Consider the following 20,787-nt stretch of genomic DNA (forward strand, 5'->3'; position numbering starts at 1 on the left):
CACAGCTCGTGACCAAAGTAAGGGTAGCATGCCCTCACTATACGTTTAGGCACACCAGGTCTGTCCAGTGTCCTCCCCCGCCACCTGATCCAACTCACGACCAGGTGGTGATCAGTGGACATCTCAGCCCCTCTCTCTACCCAAGTGTCCAGAACATATGGCTGCAGGTCTGGTGATACGATTTCAAAATCGATCATCGACCTGCGGCCTAGAGCATCCTGGTGGCACATGCACTTATGGACACTCTTATGTTCAAACATGGTGTTTGTTACGCCTAAAATGTGCTTTGCACACAAGTCCAGTAACAAAACACCACTCGGGTTTAGATACGGAAAGCCGTACCCCCCAATCATGCCCCTCCAAGTCTCGCTGACGGTACCGAAGTGAGCACTGACGTCTCTCAGTGGGACAACAGAGTCTCCAGGTAGAGCACCTTCCAGCAACCCACCCAGGGATTCTAAAAAGGCTGTGTACTCTGAACTGCCACTTGGTGCATAAGCACAGATGACAGTCAGGAGCCGTTCTTCGAGCTGAAGTCGCAGGGAACAAACCCTCTCATCCACCGGGAAGAACCCCAACGTACAGGCAGCAAGCTGAGGGGATATTAGAATATCCAACCCAGCCCACTGCGTCTCACCAGGGGAAACTCCAGACAAAGACAGAGTCCAGTCCCTCTCCAGGAGACTGGTTCCAGAGCCCAAGCTGTGCGTTGAGTTGAGCCTTACTATATCTAGCCGGTACCTCTCAACCTCACGCACTAACTCAGGCTCCTTCACCCACCAGAGAGGTGACATTCCATGTCCCAAATGCCAGTCTTGGGATCAGTCTGCCAGGGCCTCCACACCTGGCCGCCGCCTGGCACACCATGCACCCGACCCCTACGGCACCTCCTGCAGGTTGTGAGCCTGCAGGAGGATGGGCCCATGTCCCCTTTTCAGGCTGTGACCGACCGGTCCCCATGGACTAAGGCCCGGTGACCAGATACTCGCCCTCAGGCACGCTTCCCGGGCCTGGTTCCAGGGCAAGGCACTGGTTCCCCTGTCCTGGGCAGGGTAAACTGTTCCCTCGGTGATGTACTCATAAGGGTCTTCTGAATCGCTCTTCGTCTGGTCCCTGACCCAGGACCAATTTGCCATGGGAGACCCTACCATGGGGCAAAAGCACCTGGACAACATAGCCCCTGTGTCATGATCCTGAATCTTTTGACCCATGTTTTAAGTTTGAGTTTATTTTGATGTTTATGGTCTATTTTTAAGTTCATTAGGTTATCTAAGTTCATTTGTTTATTAGATTCCCCTTGTGTATCCAACTCCTGTTAAGTCTCCCTTGTCCTTCATGTGTTTCATGTTTGTGTTTCTTATGTTGTCATGTTTGCGTTTCATTATATTTCCCATTTTATTTTGAAAGAGGTTCTGTGTTCCTGTATTTTGTTTTACTCTTCCCCTATGGCATTGTTATGTTCATGTTGTGTCTACTCTGCCTTTCTGTCCCATGTTTCAGGTCCCTATGTTCTGTTCTCCCCAGTCTGTTAAGTTTACATGTCTTGAGTTCAGACAGTGTTTCCTGTTTTACTTCCACAGTCTATGTCCTATGTTAATGTTTCTAGTTTTGCTTCCCTTATCTCGTCCAGCCTAATTACTCCCAGCTGTGCTCTCCTCCTGTGGCTCATTCCCCCCTCGTTATCTCTCAGTGTATTTAAACCCCATGTTTCTCTTTGTCAGTGTTGCATCCTCCCTCATAGCTGTGTGATTTTTCCCTGTGGCTCCTTGTGCTTTAGTTTTCCCAGTTTAATTTAGTATTGTTTTTTGTGTCCCACTCCACGCCAGCAATAAAGCTGTGTTTTTTGAGTTTACTTTTGTTGTCTGCGAGTTTGCGTTTGGGTCCTACTCTTGCCTGCACACAGCTGTACTGTGACACCCTGGTGTCCCTGAAACACACAAACCCCTGCACCACGACAAGGTAGCGATTCGTGGAGTGGAGTTAATAGTTAAAACCTCACCACAACCACAACCCCTCCCTGAGCCTGGTTCTGCCGAAGGTTTCTTCCTGTTAAAAGGGAGTTTTTCCTTTATAATTATTTTATAGTTTAACAATTATATAACAATTATAATTATAATTGTTGGGAAAATAATAATTGTATAATTGTCATATAATTGTTTGGTTGGGATATGTACGTAGCATTCTCCCGCAAAACGCTACGTCCAGATGAACAGAATCAACTTTTGGAGACAATGGTCAGCCTCCACCTGAAAACTTACATAAGACAAACATCACAGAGTACAAACAACTCCACCGCCTGGTGTGGTGAATGAAAGCATCACATGGCAACATTGACCTGGTTCATTTGTTCCACATCCTGTCAGATTTCTCCATGGGCTCACAAGCAGTAGAAAAAATAACCACTTCTTTACATTTAGAATGATCTTTCCTCAACACTGGTTCAGTTTTGAAGTTGCACTGTAATAACACTGAGTTGTTAATTTCACCTGTTGCTGTTCCTGTTCCGACAGTCACATTATCTGACTTCCTGCTTCACTTTTATCTTTCAGGTCCCTCAGATGATGACATGAGTGGAAAGAGGGTAGGAAAGTCCACAAGCTCTTAAAGACTATTTCCATGTTATCGCTTGTTAAAATAGTGTGTATTTATTTGTTTTTTTCTGCAGTCAGTGGAGTTTCTAGATGAAATCACCAGTAAGAGGCCGTGTCAAAGGCAAACTGAGAAACTGTTTGCTAGACTTCACCTTCAGGATAAACTTACACAGAAGCTGTCACCAAAAGAGTTTCTTCACTTCTGTCCATCTGTGACACAGCACCATGTCACATCTGAGAAAAATCTGGCTTACATGTTTCTCCACAGACTAATGATGTTGGACTACAGGGCCAGATATATTTCTGTGAGACCAGACAGTCCTGAGGGCACAGACCCAAAGTCTAGTCCAGTGACTGACATCAGTGACTGGGACACTTTTTTGAGCACCATTGTAGACACTCATCAAAAAGAACAGACGCGTGTGCATCCAATGGATGTTCAGATGGCAGTATTTCACTGTTCAGACAGCTTCCTTAAACAGATGATCGTTACAAAGCTCTCTCAGTGTCAGTATGCCTTACCTTTGCTTGTTCCTGACCCAGTCACAAAGGACATTGAGTGTCCTCTATGGACTTTCAGACAGATAACAAAAACCTGGATGGTGAGTCAGATCAAAGATGGTGCATGCATCATCACCGTGAAGAGTAGTCCAGTCTGCAAAGCCCAGACACCCTTGGTGTCATTTTTCCGCCTGGGTTCTCTTTCATTGTCTAAATCTCAGCTGATGAATGCTTTGATCAACGACTGTCACAATACCTTCTTCCACAGAAACTGCCTAGGAAGCACAAGGTCTCGCCATCTGATGGATGGTGTGGCAGAGATTGCCTGGTACTGCCCTGCTGGAAAACCCACTGATGCCTTCAGTGACTGCATTGCATTTTGTAATCTTCATGGTGATGCCCTGCAGGTTAAAAAACAGCGCGACATACTGATTGAAAAGTCCTCCATCAACGTTTTTCTTGTTGAATCTTTCCAAAAAGATGAAGAAAGCAGATCACTTCTGTTAGACCTCTTAGAGTCTCATAAGCCTCTCATTTTTATCATTGAAGATTACAGCTGTGATATTGTAAGAGCAAAAAAGAGAAAATACAAAATGGGTCTGAAAGGCAGAAACCAGCCAGATGTATCCGAACAACTGAAAACAATCATTAGAGAAGTTTTATCTTCTGCAGATGGACCCAGCTCACAACCATTGTTTCAACTTGAATCTATGGATTCAATCTCTGGAATTACAGTGGATGAACATGGGGAAGCCTGTAAGAGAGGCAGATTTGCTGCTTCAGAAATAATGGAGCTGATTACAAAGGAGAACACTGATATCTCAAAGATCAATCATCTCAGAGGAGACTCTGAAAATGAGAAAAGTGAAAATCAGCAGGAAACAATTGAAGAAAGTCAGAAACAATGTGGTGCCTTCTACAGTAAACTGTTCATTAAAACCCATTCAGCGCTAGCACCAATAGAAAGAGAGTATTTCCTGAAATGGACTCAGATCTTATTGGACGACCACTCCACAGAGAATTTTTCTTCTGTTCTTCATAGTCTTGGTGAAAATTGTTTTGAGGTATTACCTATAGGGAATAAACATGACAAATCAGATATTGCATTCAAGAACCAAACTGAGATGGAAGACATATCCAAAAAACTGCCTTCTGGATCCTTCAGGTTGGAGCACATGTTCAGGGAAATGGTACATATCTGTGACTGTTGTGAATATCCTGACTTGACTGCAGAGCTGATGATATCAGGACACCCAGTGAAGCTTATAGATGGTGATGCAGGTCACCTGCCTTTAAAAGGGATCTCAAGTCTCTTAGAGAATGTCATCCAGAAACTGGGGGACAAGAGAGTTTTTGTGTTGTCTGTTTTGGGACTAGAAAGCCCAGAGAGGGGTGGAAGACCAACCATGCTTAACACCATGTTGGGACTGCAGTCTGCAGTTGGTGCTGCTGGCAGATGCACAAAGAGTGCCTTCATGCAGCTGCTCCAAGTGTCAGAGGTGATGAAGAAAGACTTTGGGACTGACTATGTTCTAGTGGTTTACACTGAAGAATTGCAGGGTCTTGAATTGGAAGATGGCACAACTCCCCAACATGGCAATAAACTGGCAACATTTCTTGTTAGTCTAGGAAACATGACGTTGATTAACATAATTGGAGCAGATCTATTGAGGATACAAGTCATTCTGCAGATTGTTCAGACTATGATGAGGATGAAGAAGGTTCAACTTTCTCCCAGATGTCTGTTTGTTCACCAAAATGTTACAGATGTACCAGCAGAGAAGAAAATGGATGAAAGAAAACTCTTACAGAAAAAACTGGACCAAATAACCAAACTCGTCAAAGCGAAGGAGTTTGAATCAGAGTGCTTCACTGATGTCACTCAATTTGATATACAGATAGACGTGAAATATTGTGAGCACTTGTGGGAGGGCACCCTGCCCATGTCTCCTCCAAATCCAGGTTACAGTGAGAGCCTCCAAGACTTGAAGAACAACATCTGTAAAGCTTCTAAGTCTGCTGGTATCACTCTGTCACAGCTTATAATGAAAATTAAGGATGTGTGGAACGCCCTTCTGAATGAATCTGACAAGTCAGAGGTAAGTTATTCTTTCTATAGAAAACAGCAAAACCTAAGAAGAAATGTGATAAAGTAATGAAATGAAATTCTGTTAAAGCATTGTTTTAAACACCCTCATAAACATAGGAAAAAACAAAACAAAAAACAAAGTATTGTGGTCACTGAATGCTACCTTTTCCATGACAATTATGTGTTTTATTACATTATACAGAGCCATTGTCTGTTTGGTTCTTTTTATTGTTTGTACTTATTTGGCCAACAGTCTTACTCAGCTGAGCATGAAAATTGACCAAACTACATCAAAATATACTTCTTGATGAAATATTGCACCATTAATTAGATTATAAAGTTAAGTTTGTCTGTATGCCTGCTTACAATGAAGCATGAACATCTAAATTTATAAGTTCAGGATGCATTCACTGCTCGTGTTCAAAGCCTCTTGTCGTCTTCCAGGCTGGGGAGGGTGGGTTTGGAGATAAGGCCTGGTTCACATTGTGTAGACATCATGTTCTTCTGTCTTTTATAGCTGTCAAGCAAAGTGGTGCATTATAACAAATCCACTGATGCAGGGTTTTCTAGTACAAAACTAACTAAAACTACAAAAAGTGTGACTCACTAGGAACCGTTTATGTGGCTAAGTCCTGCTTTATTGATGGACAATTAATGAATGCTGGTCTATATTACTGCTGGCTTTGGTGATCCATCTGTAATGTTCTCACCTGTTTCATACTTAAAGTTCAAAAGGAATCAAAACTCTGCTCTTACTGGTTTATTTTCCAAAACCAGTAATTTCAACCATTTTTGGGGGCTACACCCAAAAATTACCGATATGTTTCCAACGTTAGTCACCTACAGGGAGCAGTAGACAACTAGAATATAATGTAATTAGACTGATTTTAAAATCAAATAAATCTTTATACAACCACATCAACCATATAAGATTCTTATTGTGAAATGAGCTTCCAGCTGGTTTCATGATGAGCATAAAGTAAAAGCATATAGTAAGGGCTGGATCTGGTGGCCCTGAATCCTACCTTAGTTATGCTTAAATAGGTCTTGGATGCTGGGGGATTCCCATGATCTATTGAGTGTTTAATCTTCATTCACTATGTGTTTAAGTAACGTCCTGATGACACCCAGTTTGTGCTCCAGCGGATGATAAGAGTCAAAACTTAATGTGGTGGTTTATGTGTATGAGTTGGTTTATGGTAAATATACACTTTTAAATGTCCCTCATTACTGATGGAAATCTCACAGTCTAATAAGCCTAACCTTTCAAAGCCACTTTTCATACCCTCCCTGTTGAATTTGATGTGTTGGTCCACCGAGTTACTGTGATCAGTGAATTCTAGTACGTCCTGAGATTTAATCTTGTACCAGGTGTCAACCACATACCTGAACCAATGACTTAGTGGTGTTGCAGGGTCGGATAACAAAGCCCTCTTTACCACTTTTTCCATGTACAATTTGGCCAAAGTGGGTAAAACTGGGGATCGCAAGGCACACCCATGTTTTTTTTTTTCCCTGTAGTACTCACCCTTTGTATGGGAAAGAAGTGGAATTAAGACACAGTTCCAAAAGCAAATTCACTCGGTCGGTGCTGAGATTGGTCCCGTTGCTGAGGTTGGGGTAATCATGTAATTTCTTACAAACTACATCCAACACTTCAGTTACTGGAATGCAAGTGAAGAGAAATGTAACATCGATACCATCACTCATTGTTTAGTGTGCAGAGCTACAGTGTATAGCATTGTGCAAAACTTCCTTGGATATTGGATGCTTTGTTTCTGATCTTATGTCCAGTACTTGTACCTAACCACATTCAGAGAAAGGGAAAAAAATCCAGCAAAGACCTGACACAGGACCTGAGTGATGCATGTGGACATTTAGCTGGTCTATCTACTGTTCACTTAATACCACGAAAAGTATCATCAGAGTTTTATCCGTCATGCAATAACATCTTGAATCATCTGATTGGCAGCATCTTCATGTTTCAGCATGACAATGGTCTCGCCGGATCGAAACTCAGACCCCGCTGACTCAGAGACTTATTCCCGTGAAGGAAAGAAAGCCAGGCAACAGCGATCGATTGATTTACTTGCGCAAGGGAGGCCTCGTCAGTATCTCAGGAACGCACTTCAAATCCTATCACAAAATAACCTCGAAAACACAGTTGCAACATACACAACAGTTTACACAAGCACCTCCCACCGTAAAACCCCGCTATGGCTCTAAAAGACAAGGCACTATGTGTGTCTGTGTGTGTGTGTGTGTGTGTGTGTGTGTGTGTGTGTGTGTGCACCTGTAAGCACATGTGTGCCTGTGCAAGAACGTGTGTGTGAATATGTGTGTGTTTGTATGTGAATTAGTATGTGTCATGGGGGGGTGTTTGTGTAATCTCCTGCTCACCAAAAGGATCATAAAAGCAGGAAGCTTACCACACAACAAACAGATCTTTCAGAAAGGATGTGCCTACAATAAAACCTCAACCCAGCACCAGAGTGGGTGGAGAGATGGTCAGAGACAAAGGAATGTCTTTGATCCTACTGCTTGAACTAAGACTTCACAAATTTAAGAAACACAATGACAACATTTAACAATTTGACTCAAACAGATGACCTTTAAGAAACACAGAGAACTATTCCTAAAGATCCTTAAAAAAGTTAGAGAAAATTGCCTCACAGAATTTAGGCTGAGCTGTACGATACATATGCTCACACCAAATATACATTTTTAATAGTATTAAAAGGTAAATTGTGAATTTATTTTTTCTGTTTTCAGTTTTATTTGTCATATACAAGGTTGTACAGGGTCAGTACTGCAATTAAATATGTTTGACGAGCAGAAGACAAGTCTCTCAGCAGTGTAATGCAATATAATCTTGAGCTTGAGGGTCTGTGTAGTATCTTTAGCTGTTCCTAGGACTGCGCTCTTCTGGACAGAGATCTCTGATGTTGTTCCTCGGATCTGCTGGAGCAACTCGCCCAGCTTGGGAGTCACTGCATCTAGCGCTCCAATCACCACTGAGACTACTGTTACCTTCACCCTCCACATCTTCTCAAGCTATTCCCTGATCCCTTGGTATTTCTCAAGCTTCTCACTTTCCTTCTTCCTGATGTTGCTGCCATTCGGAACCACTACGTCAATCCCTATGGCCGACTTCTTTTGTTGGTCTACCATCACTATGTCCAGTTGGTTAGCCACCACCATTTTGTCTCCCTGTATCTGGAAGTCCTACAGGATCTTAGGGCAGTCATTCACACCATCCTAGGGGGTGTCTCCCATTTTAGTTGCAGCTTTCTTAGCGGCCTCTTCATTGTTCCCATTTGCCTGTGGGATCCCCAGGAACTTGTAACTGTCTTCAATGTCTGCAATGTTTAATTTAATTTAATTTAATTTAATTTAATTTAATTTAATTTAATTTAATTTAATTTAATTTAATTTATATAGCGCCAAATCACAACAACAGTCGCCTCAAGATGCTTTATATTGTAAGGTAGACCCTACAATAATACATCAGTGTTGCCTTCTGGTGGTTGGATCCCCTCACTTCTGACTCCTTTCCCTCTCTTTGTTATCATCTGACTACACTTCTCCAGTCCAAACGACTATTCCGATGTCAATGCTGTATATCCTGGTGGTGTGGATCAGTGAATCGATGTCTCATTCACTCTTGGCATACAGGTTGATAACATCCATGCACAAGAGGTGGCTGACACCATCTCCATTCCATCTCACTGAGGGGGTTCTAGCCCATGCAGAACAGCAATTGGGTGATGTTAACTCTGAGGAATCTGAAGTTAATGAGCCTTTCGACCTTGACACCATATAGGTGGATGGGCTGATGTTCCCCAAATGGTCGTTTCCAGTATCCAATATCATTTCCCTTGTTTTGCTGACCTTGTGAGACAGGTTATTATCCAGAAACCACTGGTACAGCGCCATCACCTCCTCTCTATAGGCCGTCTCATCGTTGTCAAAGATAAAGCATCCGCAAACGTGATATTGGTGTTGGACCTATGTTTAGCGGCAGAGAATACAGGAGTGGGCTAAGCACACATCCCTGTGGCATTCCTGTGTTTAAAATGAGTGATGAGGAAGCGTGCAAACCAACTCTCACCACCTGAGGCTTTTTTGTGAGGAAGCTGAGAATTGATCTTCAGATAGGTGTTCCCAGCCCAAAGTCGATGAGCTTCAAGGCAAGTTTTGATTGGATGATGGTGTTAAATGCCGACCTGTAGTGGAGGAAGAGTATTCTTGCATATGTATTCCCTTTTTCCAGGTGTGTGAGGGCAATGTTCATTGTCAGGGCAAAGGCATCCTCTGTGGCTCTGTCAGGGAGAATCCAGCATGTCAGGGAGAGAGGATGTTCTGGTTCTTACATAGTGTTTTTCTACTCTACAGGAAAACTCAAAACTCTTTATACAGCATGCTCCATTCAGCTATTTATACAAGCGCTTTTTTTCTATGCATTCACACTCTGATGGACGCACCAGAGAGCAACTTGGGGTTAGTATCTATTAAAATTATACAATCTGTCTTAAAAGGGGTATTTTAATCTAATTTTATTCATATAGCCCCAAATCACAACAACAAATCCCTCAAGGCACTTTATATTGTAAGGTAACGACCCTACAATAATACCAGGAAAATGGAAAACCTCAGCAATCACATGACCCTCTATGAGCAAGCACTTTGGGAACAGTGGAAAGAAAGAACTCTAACAGGAACTTTAACAGGAAGAAACCTCCAGCAGAACCAGGATTAGAACAGGAGCGATCAAGGAGCCATCTGAGAGACCAGTTGTGGATGAGAGGAGGAACACAGGACAAAGTAAAGCTGTGGAAAAGAGCCAGAGATTAATAATAACAAATAATTAAATGCAGCGATGTGTATGAACACATAGTAAGTGAAGAAGAAATACTCAACGCACCATGGGAATCTGCCAGCAGCTTACACCTATTGCAGCATAACTAAGGGAAGATTCAGGCTCACCTGATCCAGCCCTAACAGGGTATCACTCACATGGCTGGTGAGCTGCATCTCACCAAAGTTGACCTTTTGTTTATATGGTATGCTGTGTGAATTAAAAATTAAAATAAGCAGTTTCAAGTTTTGCCGTAAATACTGTGCTAAGTGTAAATTACATATACATCTGTTTTTAACATATCTGTCTGCTAAACAACATAAACAATGATTAAAAGTTTTGTGTAGGACGTAAAATCCCAAATCCCTGAATCTAGGGACACAGTAAAAACATTTGTAAATCTCTTTAACCCATATCTTATTACCATATTTTCATTATCAAAGTCAGAAACATTTGAAACCACATTCAATAAAGTGCATCACAACGCTTAAACACGATCAAACTTTACCCATAAAATGATGGAATGAAAACACTCCACTAAACTATCAGCACTGTTACAAGTTGCTTCTGTTTGCTTCTGAATACACATTTTCATGTTTTTTTTTAAATGCAGATGCCAGAAGAAGTGATTGAAGTCCTTGAAAAATTAAGGCCTATGGTAGCAGAAGAATGTTTTCAGTGTATGTACGGCTACACACATTTGATGAGTTCAAAAACAAAACTTATTCTTCTATTTATGTTTTTTTTATATAAATACTATTATTATGCGTATGTCATTTATCATGTGAAATGTTGTGACTGTGTGTGTTTTCCTTGTAGATGCTGAAGATTCATTGAAGAAGAAGTCAGTTAACCAGAATGAACTAATGAAGCTCTGCAGTCATTTTGTGGAACAATTCGAACAAGCACACAAAGGTGAGTTTGAAGCTAACATTAACATGTTAGTACAAATATAAATCTCTTATTAAAGTTTTACTTTTGAAATGTTGAGTACATACACTTGATGGCACCATGTTTCTGTCACGGTCCTGAGTCTGTGGACTCAGTGTTTTTCTGTGTGTATTAGTTATCTTTGATTTCATGATATGTTTATTAGTTTCTCGGTTTTGATTTCTGTCTCTAGTATTCCTAGCTCCTTAGTTCCTTAGCGTTTCTTGTGTTCTAGCGCTTAGGTTGTGGTTCTGTGCTACTTCAATTCAATTCAATTCAATTTTATTTATATAGCGCCAAATCACAACAAAAGTCGCCTCAAGGTGCTTCATAGATACAGAAAAAAACCCAACAATCATATGACCCCCTATGAGCAAGCACTTTGGCGACAGTGGGAAGGAAAAACTCCCTTTTAACAGGAAGAAACCTCCAGCAGAACCTGGCTCAGGGAGGGGCGGCCATCTGCTGCGACCGGTTGGGGTGAGAGAAGGAAGACAGGATAAACTTCTGTTTAGTGTACAGTCATTTCTGCCATGTGTGTTCCCTTTGTTCTCTGTCAGCTGTATCCCCTAGTCAAGTCCGTGTCTGTTATGTTTCCTATTTTACTTTGAAAGTCTGTGTACTCTGTCAATGTGTTGAGTTTTGCTTCCCCTTTGTCTTGTCATGTCAGATTACTCCCAGCTGTGCTCTCCTCCTGTTTGACATTCCCTAATCCCTTCAGTATGTATTCAAGCGCTGTGTTTTTTCCCTGCCAGTTGTTGTGTCCTCCATGTTAGTTGTGTGTGTATCCTTTGTTTGGTACTGTCAGGACAGGTCAGGTCATGCCACGTTTTCCCCAGTCTAGTTAAATTCTTCTAAGTTTTGTTCTCTGTATTGCCGAGCTTATTGCCATCAAATAAACCTGCCACCTTAAGTTAATGTTTCATCCCAGAGTCCTGCACTGGGGTCCAGCCACTGCCAGCCGCAAAACTCACCATGATAGTTTCACTTAAATTGTGAGAAGATTATCTGTTAAACTGCTTGTGTGAGAAAAACTTCAACACATTAGAGGCACCATCATTTAAAAATGTATGTTACTTTAAAAGATTTAAGTAAAATTACAAGATGCAGACAGGATTTAACAAAAAGCAAGTGAGGAAACTGCGACCCTGGAGGTTCCTGTTGGTGGCGCTGTCACTTGGTGTTCCCTCTCTCTGCGGTAGAGTGTCACTTCCTGTTTCAATCTAGGCTTCGGTTCCCCTTTTACCTCTTTCAAAAAATAAACAAAGAAATGACACAGTCTGACCTCCCTGGTCTAACAACACAGGAGAAAACGAGGCTTCCCAAAATAATCGGCAGCTCACCCTTACTTGCTCCGCACTTCACACACACGACCGAATTTAACTAGGTAGCTATAACTGTGGCCGCTCCATCTGGACCTGCGGCAAGTGCACGGGAGGTTTTCACACACACACCCCTTTTGCGACTCTTCGACTCTTCTTCCTTTATGTATTACGTCCACAGCCAGAGCCAGTTACATCAGGCCGTGCCTTCCGTCCACCAATCACAGCCGAGCCCCTGCACAGGTGAATTAGCATACACACATTAAGAAACAAACAAACCAACAACACACGCACGTAACAGATAGACTTCGGTTTTCAGGCCCCTCTTCTTTGGAACAAGCTTGCAGTTTGGATTCAGGAGACAGTCACCATCACTACTTTTAAGATTAGGCTTCAAACTTGCTGCTACTTTAATCCTGCTGCTACTTTTTTCTAAAGCATAGAGTTAGGACTGGACCAGGTGACCCTGAATCCTCTCTTAGTTATGCTGCACCAGACTGCAGTGAATTGTACCTGTTATTTATCTCTGGCTCTCTTCCACAGCATATCTTAATCCTGTTTTGCTTCTCTCACCCCAACCGTTCATAGCAGATGGCCGCCTCTCCCTTAGCCTGGTTCTGCCGGAGGTTTCTTCCTGTTAAAAGGGAGATTTTACTTCCCACTGTCGCCAGAGTGCTTGCTTATAGGGGGTCATTTGATTGTTGTTTTTTTTCTCTGTATCTATTATTGTAGGAGATACTGTACAGTATAAAGTGCCTTGAGGTGACTGTTATTGTGATTTGGCGCTATATAAATAAAATTGAATTGAATTACATTGATTTGAAAAAGGAGACGCATAGAAACAGTGCTCTAAAACATTGACAAAGAACATTAACAAAGATAAAAATGATGAAAAAGAGCAAAGTATCTGATAGCAAATATTTTATTTTAAAAGTCTCAAAGTCTCTGCAGAGTGCAGGGTCAGAGGTCAGGTTAAACAGTGATGAATTATCACAAATCACCTACTATCATGTATTTTTTTTTAGGAAAAAGTCAGAAATCATCCTCATCACGTTCATGGATTCGATCCACAGTCAGGGTCTACACTGTTTGTACTGGTCGGACCTTTGGTGCTGATGCATCCATACTGGAACAAGTGAACCAAAAGTCAATGGAGGTTCAGCTGACTAGCTTGGAGGAATGTGACATCATCATCGTCTTCTGTCCAATCACGTCTCGTATTGCATCAGATCTGGCAGCAGCACTGACAAGAGAGGAAGGTAATAACGAGATTTTCCATTAGATTAGATTAGTTGCAGAATGTGTGCAGAAATATAGCATATAAACATAAACATATAAATACAGTGATATATATAAATACAAAGCATATAATAGGAATAAATAGAATAAATAGGAATAGAAATACGACAGAATTGCAAATTTCAACTGTTGTGAGTCTATTGCAGTATTAAATATTAAAAAAAAGAAACATTGCACAGTGAAAAGGACACTACAGCTTAGTTGTTCCCACCCTCCTTTGTCCCCCTGTTTCCCCGCTCTCTTCCCTCCAGCGAGGAGTTAAACAGTATGATGGCATGGTTTCTTGTGTGAACCACGGTCATAGTGGACAGTGAAAGATTTCTGTCTGCAAAATGTAATTCTGCTACTACAGATGATGTTCCTTGTGTTCCTTAGTCTGTTTCAGGGTGGATGTCTTCCTCCTCTTCTTGAAGTCCGCCTTCTTTTTAGGATATTATTATTGCTGCTTACTGAAATTCTGAACATGAAAATGAGGCTGTGAAATGAAATCAACATATAATACATTCCTGTGTTAAGTGGAATGATATTTCAACTCCAAGTTCCAAGAAATAAAAACAAAAATTTGATTTAAAAAAAATTCTTTTTTGTCCTTTAGTGTCATCAAATGATAAGCCCGTCATTCTGGTGCTGATGCATCACACCCGAGATGTCAAGTACTCAACTGGAAGAAGAAACAGGGCTGAACTGGGTCCAAATGTCAAACTGCAGGTCGATGTTCTCTTCCATGACACTCAGAACGGATTACTGCAGTGTGACAGAAATAAACAGTCTGTTGAAGAAATACACAATGAGCTGTATGAACACAGTAAATATGGATGGATGGAATGGTCCTAATTTTGTAATTTTTAATGATCTAGAGAAAATCCAGCATTAAGATAGCAAGCAGAAACATATAAAATCAAATTATTAGCATGTATTAATCACAAAGAAAGAAAGATTGACTGAAAACTGGTTTAAGACGTTCATAAACATACAGGTTTATCATGGAGGTTCATCCTGTAAACATGTGTTGGTCAGTCTGCTTGTTTAAATGATTAAAAATAAATCAGCCTTATTAAAATCATTATCTTAACTGTGTGGATAATGAAGACTTGGAATAAACAATAAAAATTTCTTTGCATATATATTAGAGATGTGCAAAGTAGCCAGTATTTGTATCTGTATTTGTTTTTGTTGAGTGGGGAAAGGTATTTGTATTTGTATTCAAGTAAAATTCCAAATAGGGATAAAGATCTAGTTTTTTGCATTACACTTCTAATTAAAGTTATAGTGTAAGTATTCTTTAATTATATCCATTATAATAATTATGAATGTTTTTAATTGATGTTTTTTCCATAAATCCAGCAATGAATATGTAACGTTATTGAAAAGAAGATAACATAACAGCCATTGCGTCATCCATTCTTAAACCAACAACTAATAAAATACCATTGTGAAAAATATGAACACCCCCGCAACCTGTCCTTGTTGGAGGATGCTGAACAGACAGCGAAACTGACTTGCAGGGGTAGAACATGGCTGTCATAATGAATTAGTGCTGGTGGGGAGATTGGTGCTTGTGGGGGGTTGGCAGACAGTACCAGGAGAGTATGCTTTAAGTGTATGTGATTATCTCCAAAAGTTGAATCTGTTCATCTGGACGTAGCGTTTTGTGGGAGAAACGTTTCGTTACTCATCCAAGTGACTTCTTCAGTCTCAGCTGACTGCAGGTTTCCCCAAACCTTATAAACAGTACATTTGCATAATGACTGAAACCAGCCCACTGAAGGAACAATGGGCTGTGAGGTCAGTTCCTTAATCATAATTATGCAAATTCCCATGACCATTGATCAACAACCACTGACCAAAACCCACTGATCAAAGAACACTGATCAATGGCCATGAGTACCATTCACAGAGAGCTGGGGAATGGCTGCAATCACAGCATTGTAAGATGGCGAAAGATGATCCAGGTCTGCTTTGGACCTAAAAGTTAGTTCTCATTCCTAAGTGTAAGCGTGTTCTTCATTGCATATGTCTTGTGTTCATATTAATGTTGAGTGTAAGCGTGTCTTCATTGCATGTGTATTTTATAATCAGGTTTAATTCATGCCTCATTGCACTGAGCTATGGATTCAAACTGTCTCACTTCTGATTCTTTCCAAAAATAATTTCACATGTAACAATTTGTGTATGTGTGTTTTCTATTCATTCATGTAATTGTTAGTTCATGTATTTATTTTCCTCGGTCTTTCTCTTTTCTTTTTTGATGTGGTGGACAATCCTAAACCTTCATGATTTAGCTTCCATTTTCAATCCAATTATATCCTGTACTCTCTCACTCAAACTCGTCCAGGCTTGACCTCTGACTGGTCCCTTTCCCTCTTCTCACAGTGTCCTGTTTGGCCTTCAAATCTCCAGGAAACACAGGCTCAACTCAGCTGTTTCTTCTTCTCTGTTTCTTCTCTGTTAATCTTTCAGTCTTTTCTTGTAGGTTAACTCCCAGCATGGCAAATATCACGTCCAGTGTCTTCAAACAGTCATGTCACTTGTCAGGTTTCCAGCTTGTAATTCAAAGCTCATGTTCCATCAGTGGTATTCATACATGCTGCTGCTTGACCCTTCAGTGTTATAGGTCAGTTGCCCTGTCTTTTGCCTGCTGTTAACTCTTCAAGTCCACGGTGTTATGTCTGTCTTCATCAGGAGATTGACTGTCCTTTAAGCTTCTTCTTAGGATGGGGACAGAATGAGAGGTCAAGCTGTAAAATATTTAAGCCAATGGCTGGCCTGTTCCTTGTCCCAATTCTGTTAATCTATCCTTTTGCCGCTGTAGTCATGTTTTTAGGTTGAGAAGAGTCCACCTGTATTGACACACTAAAACATGTAATTAATGTTATTTTATTACTTTTTCTTAAGACATTCAGTCTCTAATTCCTCTGTTTTCATGTTGCAACGTCTCTCACCAGCTCACAAGCTATATTCAGACTTGCTGGGTCACATCCTGTTTTACACACACACAGCCACACACTCATATTTTGATCTGTTTCTCTCTTTTCCTGTTTCTACAGCCTAATCGAACTCTATAAAACTTCTGTAATTCTGCTAAATGTTGATATAAAAAGAATGTACCCTCATTACACGCACACACTTTTAAATATACTAAGCTCTTTGCATTTGCAAGCATTCACATGTTATTATTACTTATTTATTATTTGGTACAAATCACACAGAATCATTCAAATCCAGTACTCACAACATTCACACACTTAGAATTACTCAAAATACGCTTTCCTAAGAGTATTTTATCAAACATGCTGTTCAGAACCAGAAAGAGGAAGTATACAACACCCAGTAACTGTGTCTGGACTCTTAAAAGAGAAAAGAAAAAAAAACATGTGACAATTCTCCCCATCTTAGACAAAATGTGACCTTAAATGTCCTTTTGTAAGTCATGTTCTTCTCTACACACAACTCTTGGCCTCCAGGGCATAAAACTGTGGACTTATAACCGTGTTATAAGTCCTCACAGCGAGTAATTCTATTACTCTCGTTTTCTTCTGCTTGTTTTCTTTTTTCTTTCTCAACAGGTGATCCAGGTGATCGATATATGTATTTTTTGTCTGCTTATTTTGTTGGTTTTTGTTTTTTGCCCTTTATCCCCGTCCCTCTTCTCCGCTGTTTTTTTTTTTTGTTTTGTTTTGTTTTTTCCCCCCTCTTTCTTTCTCCCTTTTCTTTTCTCCTGTCCCGTATCTAGCAAGTAAAAAAAATAAAATAAAATAAAATAAAATAAAATAAACAATAAAAGGTAAATCAAATGGACCATTACGGCAAGGCTGGGATGGTCCATTTGGTAAAGTAAATCCGTTGGGCATCTTTCTTCGCCTTTAGACAATAATTCTGATGGCAAAAGAACCAAACGGGACAGGTTTAAAAAAAAAAAAAAAAAAAAAAAAAAAAAAAAAAAAAAATAAGTCCTCACAGCGCACCAAGCACGGAGAAAATTCAACCTCAGTGCTTCAGAATTCTCCTCAAAATTCAGAAACTGTTTCTGTCATTTATCTGCCCAAGAACTTCATCAAATGGACCTCGCTGGGTCCAGTAATCTTCAGCACATGTATATCACTGCAGCCAGTGAAGATTTAAAAACAGTTTCTTGTCTCAGTGCACCCAGCATTAACTTATCAGATGGACCGCAGCCGATCCATCAATATCAACACAATTGTGTGTCCACGTGTACACAACTTATTCTTCACTTGTATCACAGCACATCTAGTAATATCTTCAGAATTACTTCAACATGGTAAACATTGATTTTCCTTTAAAATCAATTTACCATTAAAACTCAAAACCACAAGTGACTCGATTCTCTGAAACCCTGAGTCACTTAGACACCTTGTCCAGCTCAACGTGTCCTTCTCATTGGACTTCCACGTCCGAAATTACTCTTTTTACTCACAAATAAGTGTATCCCAAAATGATCCTCTGATCATAACCTATTTTTAAACCAAGGTCCCAAGTCTTGGTAGATGGTTAATCTCCAGTACGGCCACGCCGGACCACCTACTGGACGTCTCCAGTAGGGAGGAAGTCTGCACTTCTGAACTTGACACTTATTAAACCATAAAATGACCAATAAACTCTTATGTTCTCATATTCTTAGGCACACATTGGTCTCTTTTCTCTTTTATCATAACATCTCATGTTACTTTGATCTCAGTATTGTCTTTTTCTCACAGTTTCATTATCCTTACTTCAAAGCTTCACTTTATTCTCAAGAATTTAGTTTTACCACTACTGAGCCAATTTAATAAATAAGATCATCTACTCAGCGAACAGATAATTTAGAATTCATCCAATCTGCACAAATTTGCTTTTTGAACAGGTTTGTGCCTACCTTTAAATCTTTTTCTTCTGTTTGCCTCATATCAGATCCAACCTTCAGCCACATTTGTTCTCTCTGTTGCATGGCGAACCGGGCGGAAACACCAGATATTAAACACCGACTCTTTTGCCCCCATGATAGAACAGAGAAAACCGACTCCATCCATCCATCCATCCATCCATTCGCTTCCGCTTCTCCTTTTCAGGGTCGCGGGGGGCGCTGGAGCTGTCATAGGGCGAGAGGCGGGGTACACCCTGGACAGGTCGCCAGTCTGTCGCAGGGCCAACACACAAGGACAGACAACCATTCACACTCACATTCGCTCGCACATTCACACCTAGTGGCAATTTGGTTTATCCAATTAACCTATCCCCACAAGTTGCATGTCTTTGGATGGTGGGAGGAAGCCGGAGTACCTGGAGAGAACCCACGCAAACATGGGGAGAACATGCAAACTCCACACAGAAAGACCCCGGCCAGATGTTGGAATTGAACTCAGGACCTTCTTGCTGTGCGGCAACAGTGCTAACCACCGTGCCACCGTGCTGCCCAGAAAACCGACTCATAGTGTGTTAAAACATTTATATTTCTTTTTATTTAATCATCTTCGGGAAGAGAGAGACCCCTGCACAGCTCAAACGCCAGTTGCAGGATCTCTAACATTAGAATCATAAGTCAAAAGTAAGTCAAAAGTGCCCTTGCTCTACAAGCCTTCATTATTAAAGTACATAAAACAATCTAATGAGGAGATACACATTAAAAATATATTTCTTTTGTCCTTAACACAGGTCACTAAAACATACTCAGCAAATAACAAGTGACATCGATCTTTAGAGGAGTGCTTTTGTCATGGTCTGGGTCTGATGACCCAGAGCTCATGTATTTCTTCTGTATGTTTTTCCGTATGTTATGTTTTGGTGGTTTTCTCTCCCTTTTTTGTCCTTTCTCCCTGTGTGCTCCCGGATGTTTTGGGGTCGCTGGGGGGACTGCAACCTGGAAGTGTTCCAGCACTGGGGACTGCCGCACCTGACGCTCATTAGCCCTCACCAGCTGCAGCTGATAGATTCATGAGGAGCGTCTTATTTAAGAAGCTGGCAAAGCTCCAGTCAGCGCGGGATTATACTAAGTCGAACGTGTTAAGTACCTCCCTAGATTAGTGTGTTGTGAACGGCTTCGCTACTAAAGGCTGCCTGCTGAGCTGTGTGTGTTTTTGTGTCACCAGGAGTCGGGAGTCAGGAATGTCGTCACGAGGGGAAATCACGGAGTGGAATCGGGTTTTTGAAGTTGTCACCTTTTCACTGCTATGGACACGTGCACTGTGTTGGATTCATAGAGGAATCACCACAGGAGTCACAGTGCTTGAATTGCATATAGTTGTCGTTTCTGTCCACTCACCTTAAATAAATCCATTGTCCTTCACTAGAGTCACGCGTTTGGGCCCTACTTTCTCTACAACTCCACGGTTTGCCGTCGCAGCCCGTGACAGCTGTTGTTAATGAGTTTGGCTGGTGACTGTGTTCCATTAAAGGACTGAGTACACCGAATCAGAGTTAGTGCAGAGTGGAAACACAGACGAAGGCAGGTAAAGGCTGAGCAAGTCTCCTTGCTGCCAGCTTAAATCAGTCTCAGTTCGCCTATTAGCGTTATACCCTAATGGGTAGCTGTGGCTACAATGTAGCTTGCCATCATCAGTGCGTGAATGTGTGTGTGAATGGGTGAATGACTGAATGTATTGTAAAGCCCTTTGGGGTCCTTAGGGACTAAGTAAAGCGCTATACAAATACAGGCCATTTACCAAGCCATTTACCCATAGGGATATAGGGACTCTGACCCCAATCAGACCAGGAGTGACATGTTTAGCCGCATGTTCTCCTTAAATTGCTGGCTGTCTGAGTGGTGTCCCAGAAAAGATGTGGGCTTCATAGATAATTGGCAAACCTTCTGGAGGAAACCTGGTCTTGTAAGGAGAGACGGCATCCATCCCACTTTGGATGGAGCAGCTCTCATTTCTAGAAATATGGACCAATTTATTAAACCCCCCAAAATATGACTATCCAGAGTTGGGACCAGGAAGCAGAGTTGCAGTCTTACACGCCTCTCTGCAGCTTCTCTCCTCCTGCTACCCCCCCAAAAACCCATCTCCATTGAGACTGTGTCAGCTCCCAAAAAGACAAAAAACAAACTAAAAACCAGCAATAAACAACTTAAACATAAAAAATCACAAAGAAAGAACAATACAGTATCCACATCTGAACCAAAGAGTAAAACAGTGAAATGTGGATTATTAAATATTAGGTCTCTCTCCTCCAAGTCTCTGTTAGTACATGACTTAATAA

At 41.2% G+C, this 20,787-nt stretch overlaps 1 protein-coding gene across 1 annotated transcript; it reads left to right on the top strand.

Moving 5' to 3' along the window:
* The first annotated feature begins 2,553 nt into the window (after positions 1–2,553).
* Positions 2,554–16,642, top strand: LOC134622801 (interferon-induced very large GTPase 1-like). Its single transcript, XM_063468141.1, has 7 exons — positions 2,554–2,581; positions 2,666–5,191; positions 10,653–10,719; positions 10,859–10,954; positions 13,317–13,550; positions 14,186–14,395; positions 16,638–16,642. Exons 1-7 carry the CDS (start codon positions 2,567–2,569, stop codon positions 16,640–16,642), a joined length of 3,153 nt encoding a protein of 1,050 aa, XP_063324211.1. The 5' UTR covers positions 2,554–2,566.
* Positions 16,643–20,787: the final 4,145 nt, after the last annotated feature.

Source organism: Pelmatolapia mariae, linkage group LG3_W, assembly GCF_036321145.2.
Source record: "Pelmatolapia mariae isolate MD_Pm_ZW linkage group LG3_W, Pm_UMD_F_2, whole genome shotgun sequence".
NCBI lineage: Eukaryota > Metazoa > Chordata > Actinopteri > Cichliformes > Cichlidae > Pelmatolapia > Pelmatolapia mariae.

Bases quoted from the DNA above. Each gene is read 5' to 3' on its own strand.
- LOC134622801 (XM_063468141.1), top strand. The intron at 5,192-10,652 runs GTAAGTTATTCT...TTTTAAATGCAG, and splicing joins ATGAATCTGACAAGTCAGAG to ATGCCAGAAGAAGTGATTGA. The intron at 10,720-10,858 runs GTATGTACGGCT...TTTTCCTTGTAG, and splicing joins AGCAGAAGAATGTTTTCAGT to ATGCTGAAGATTCATTGAAG.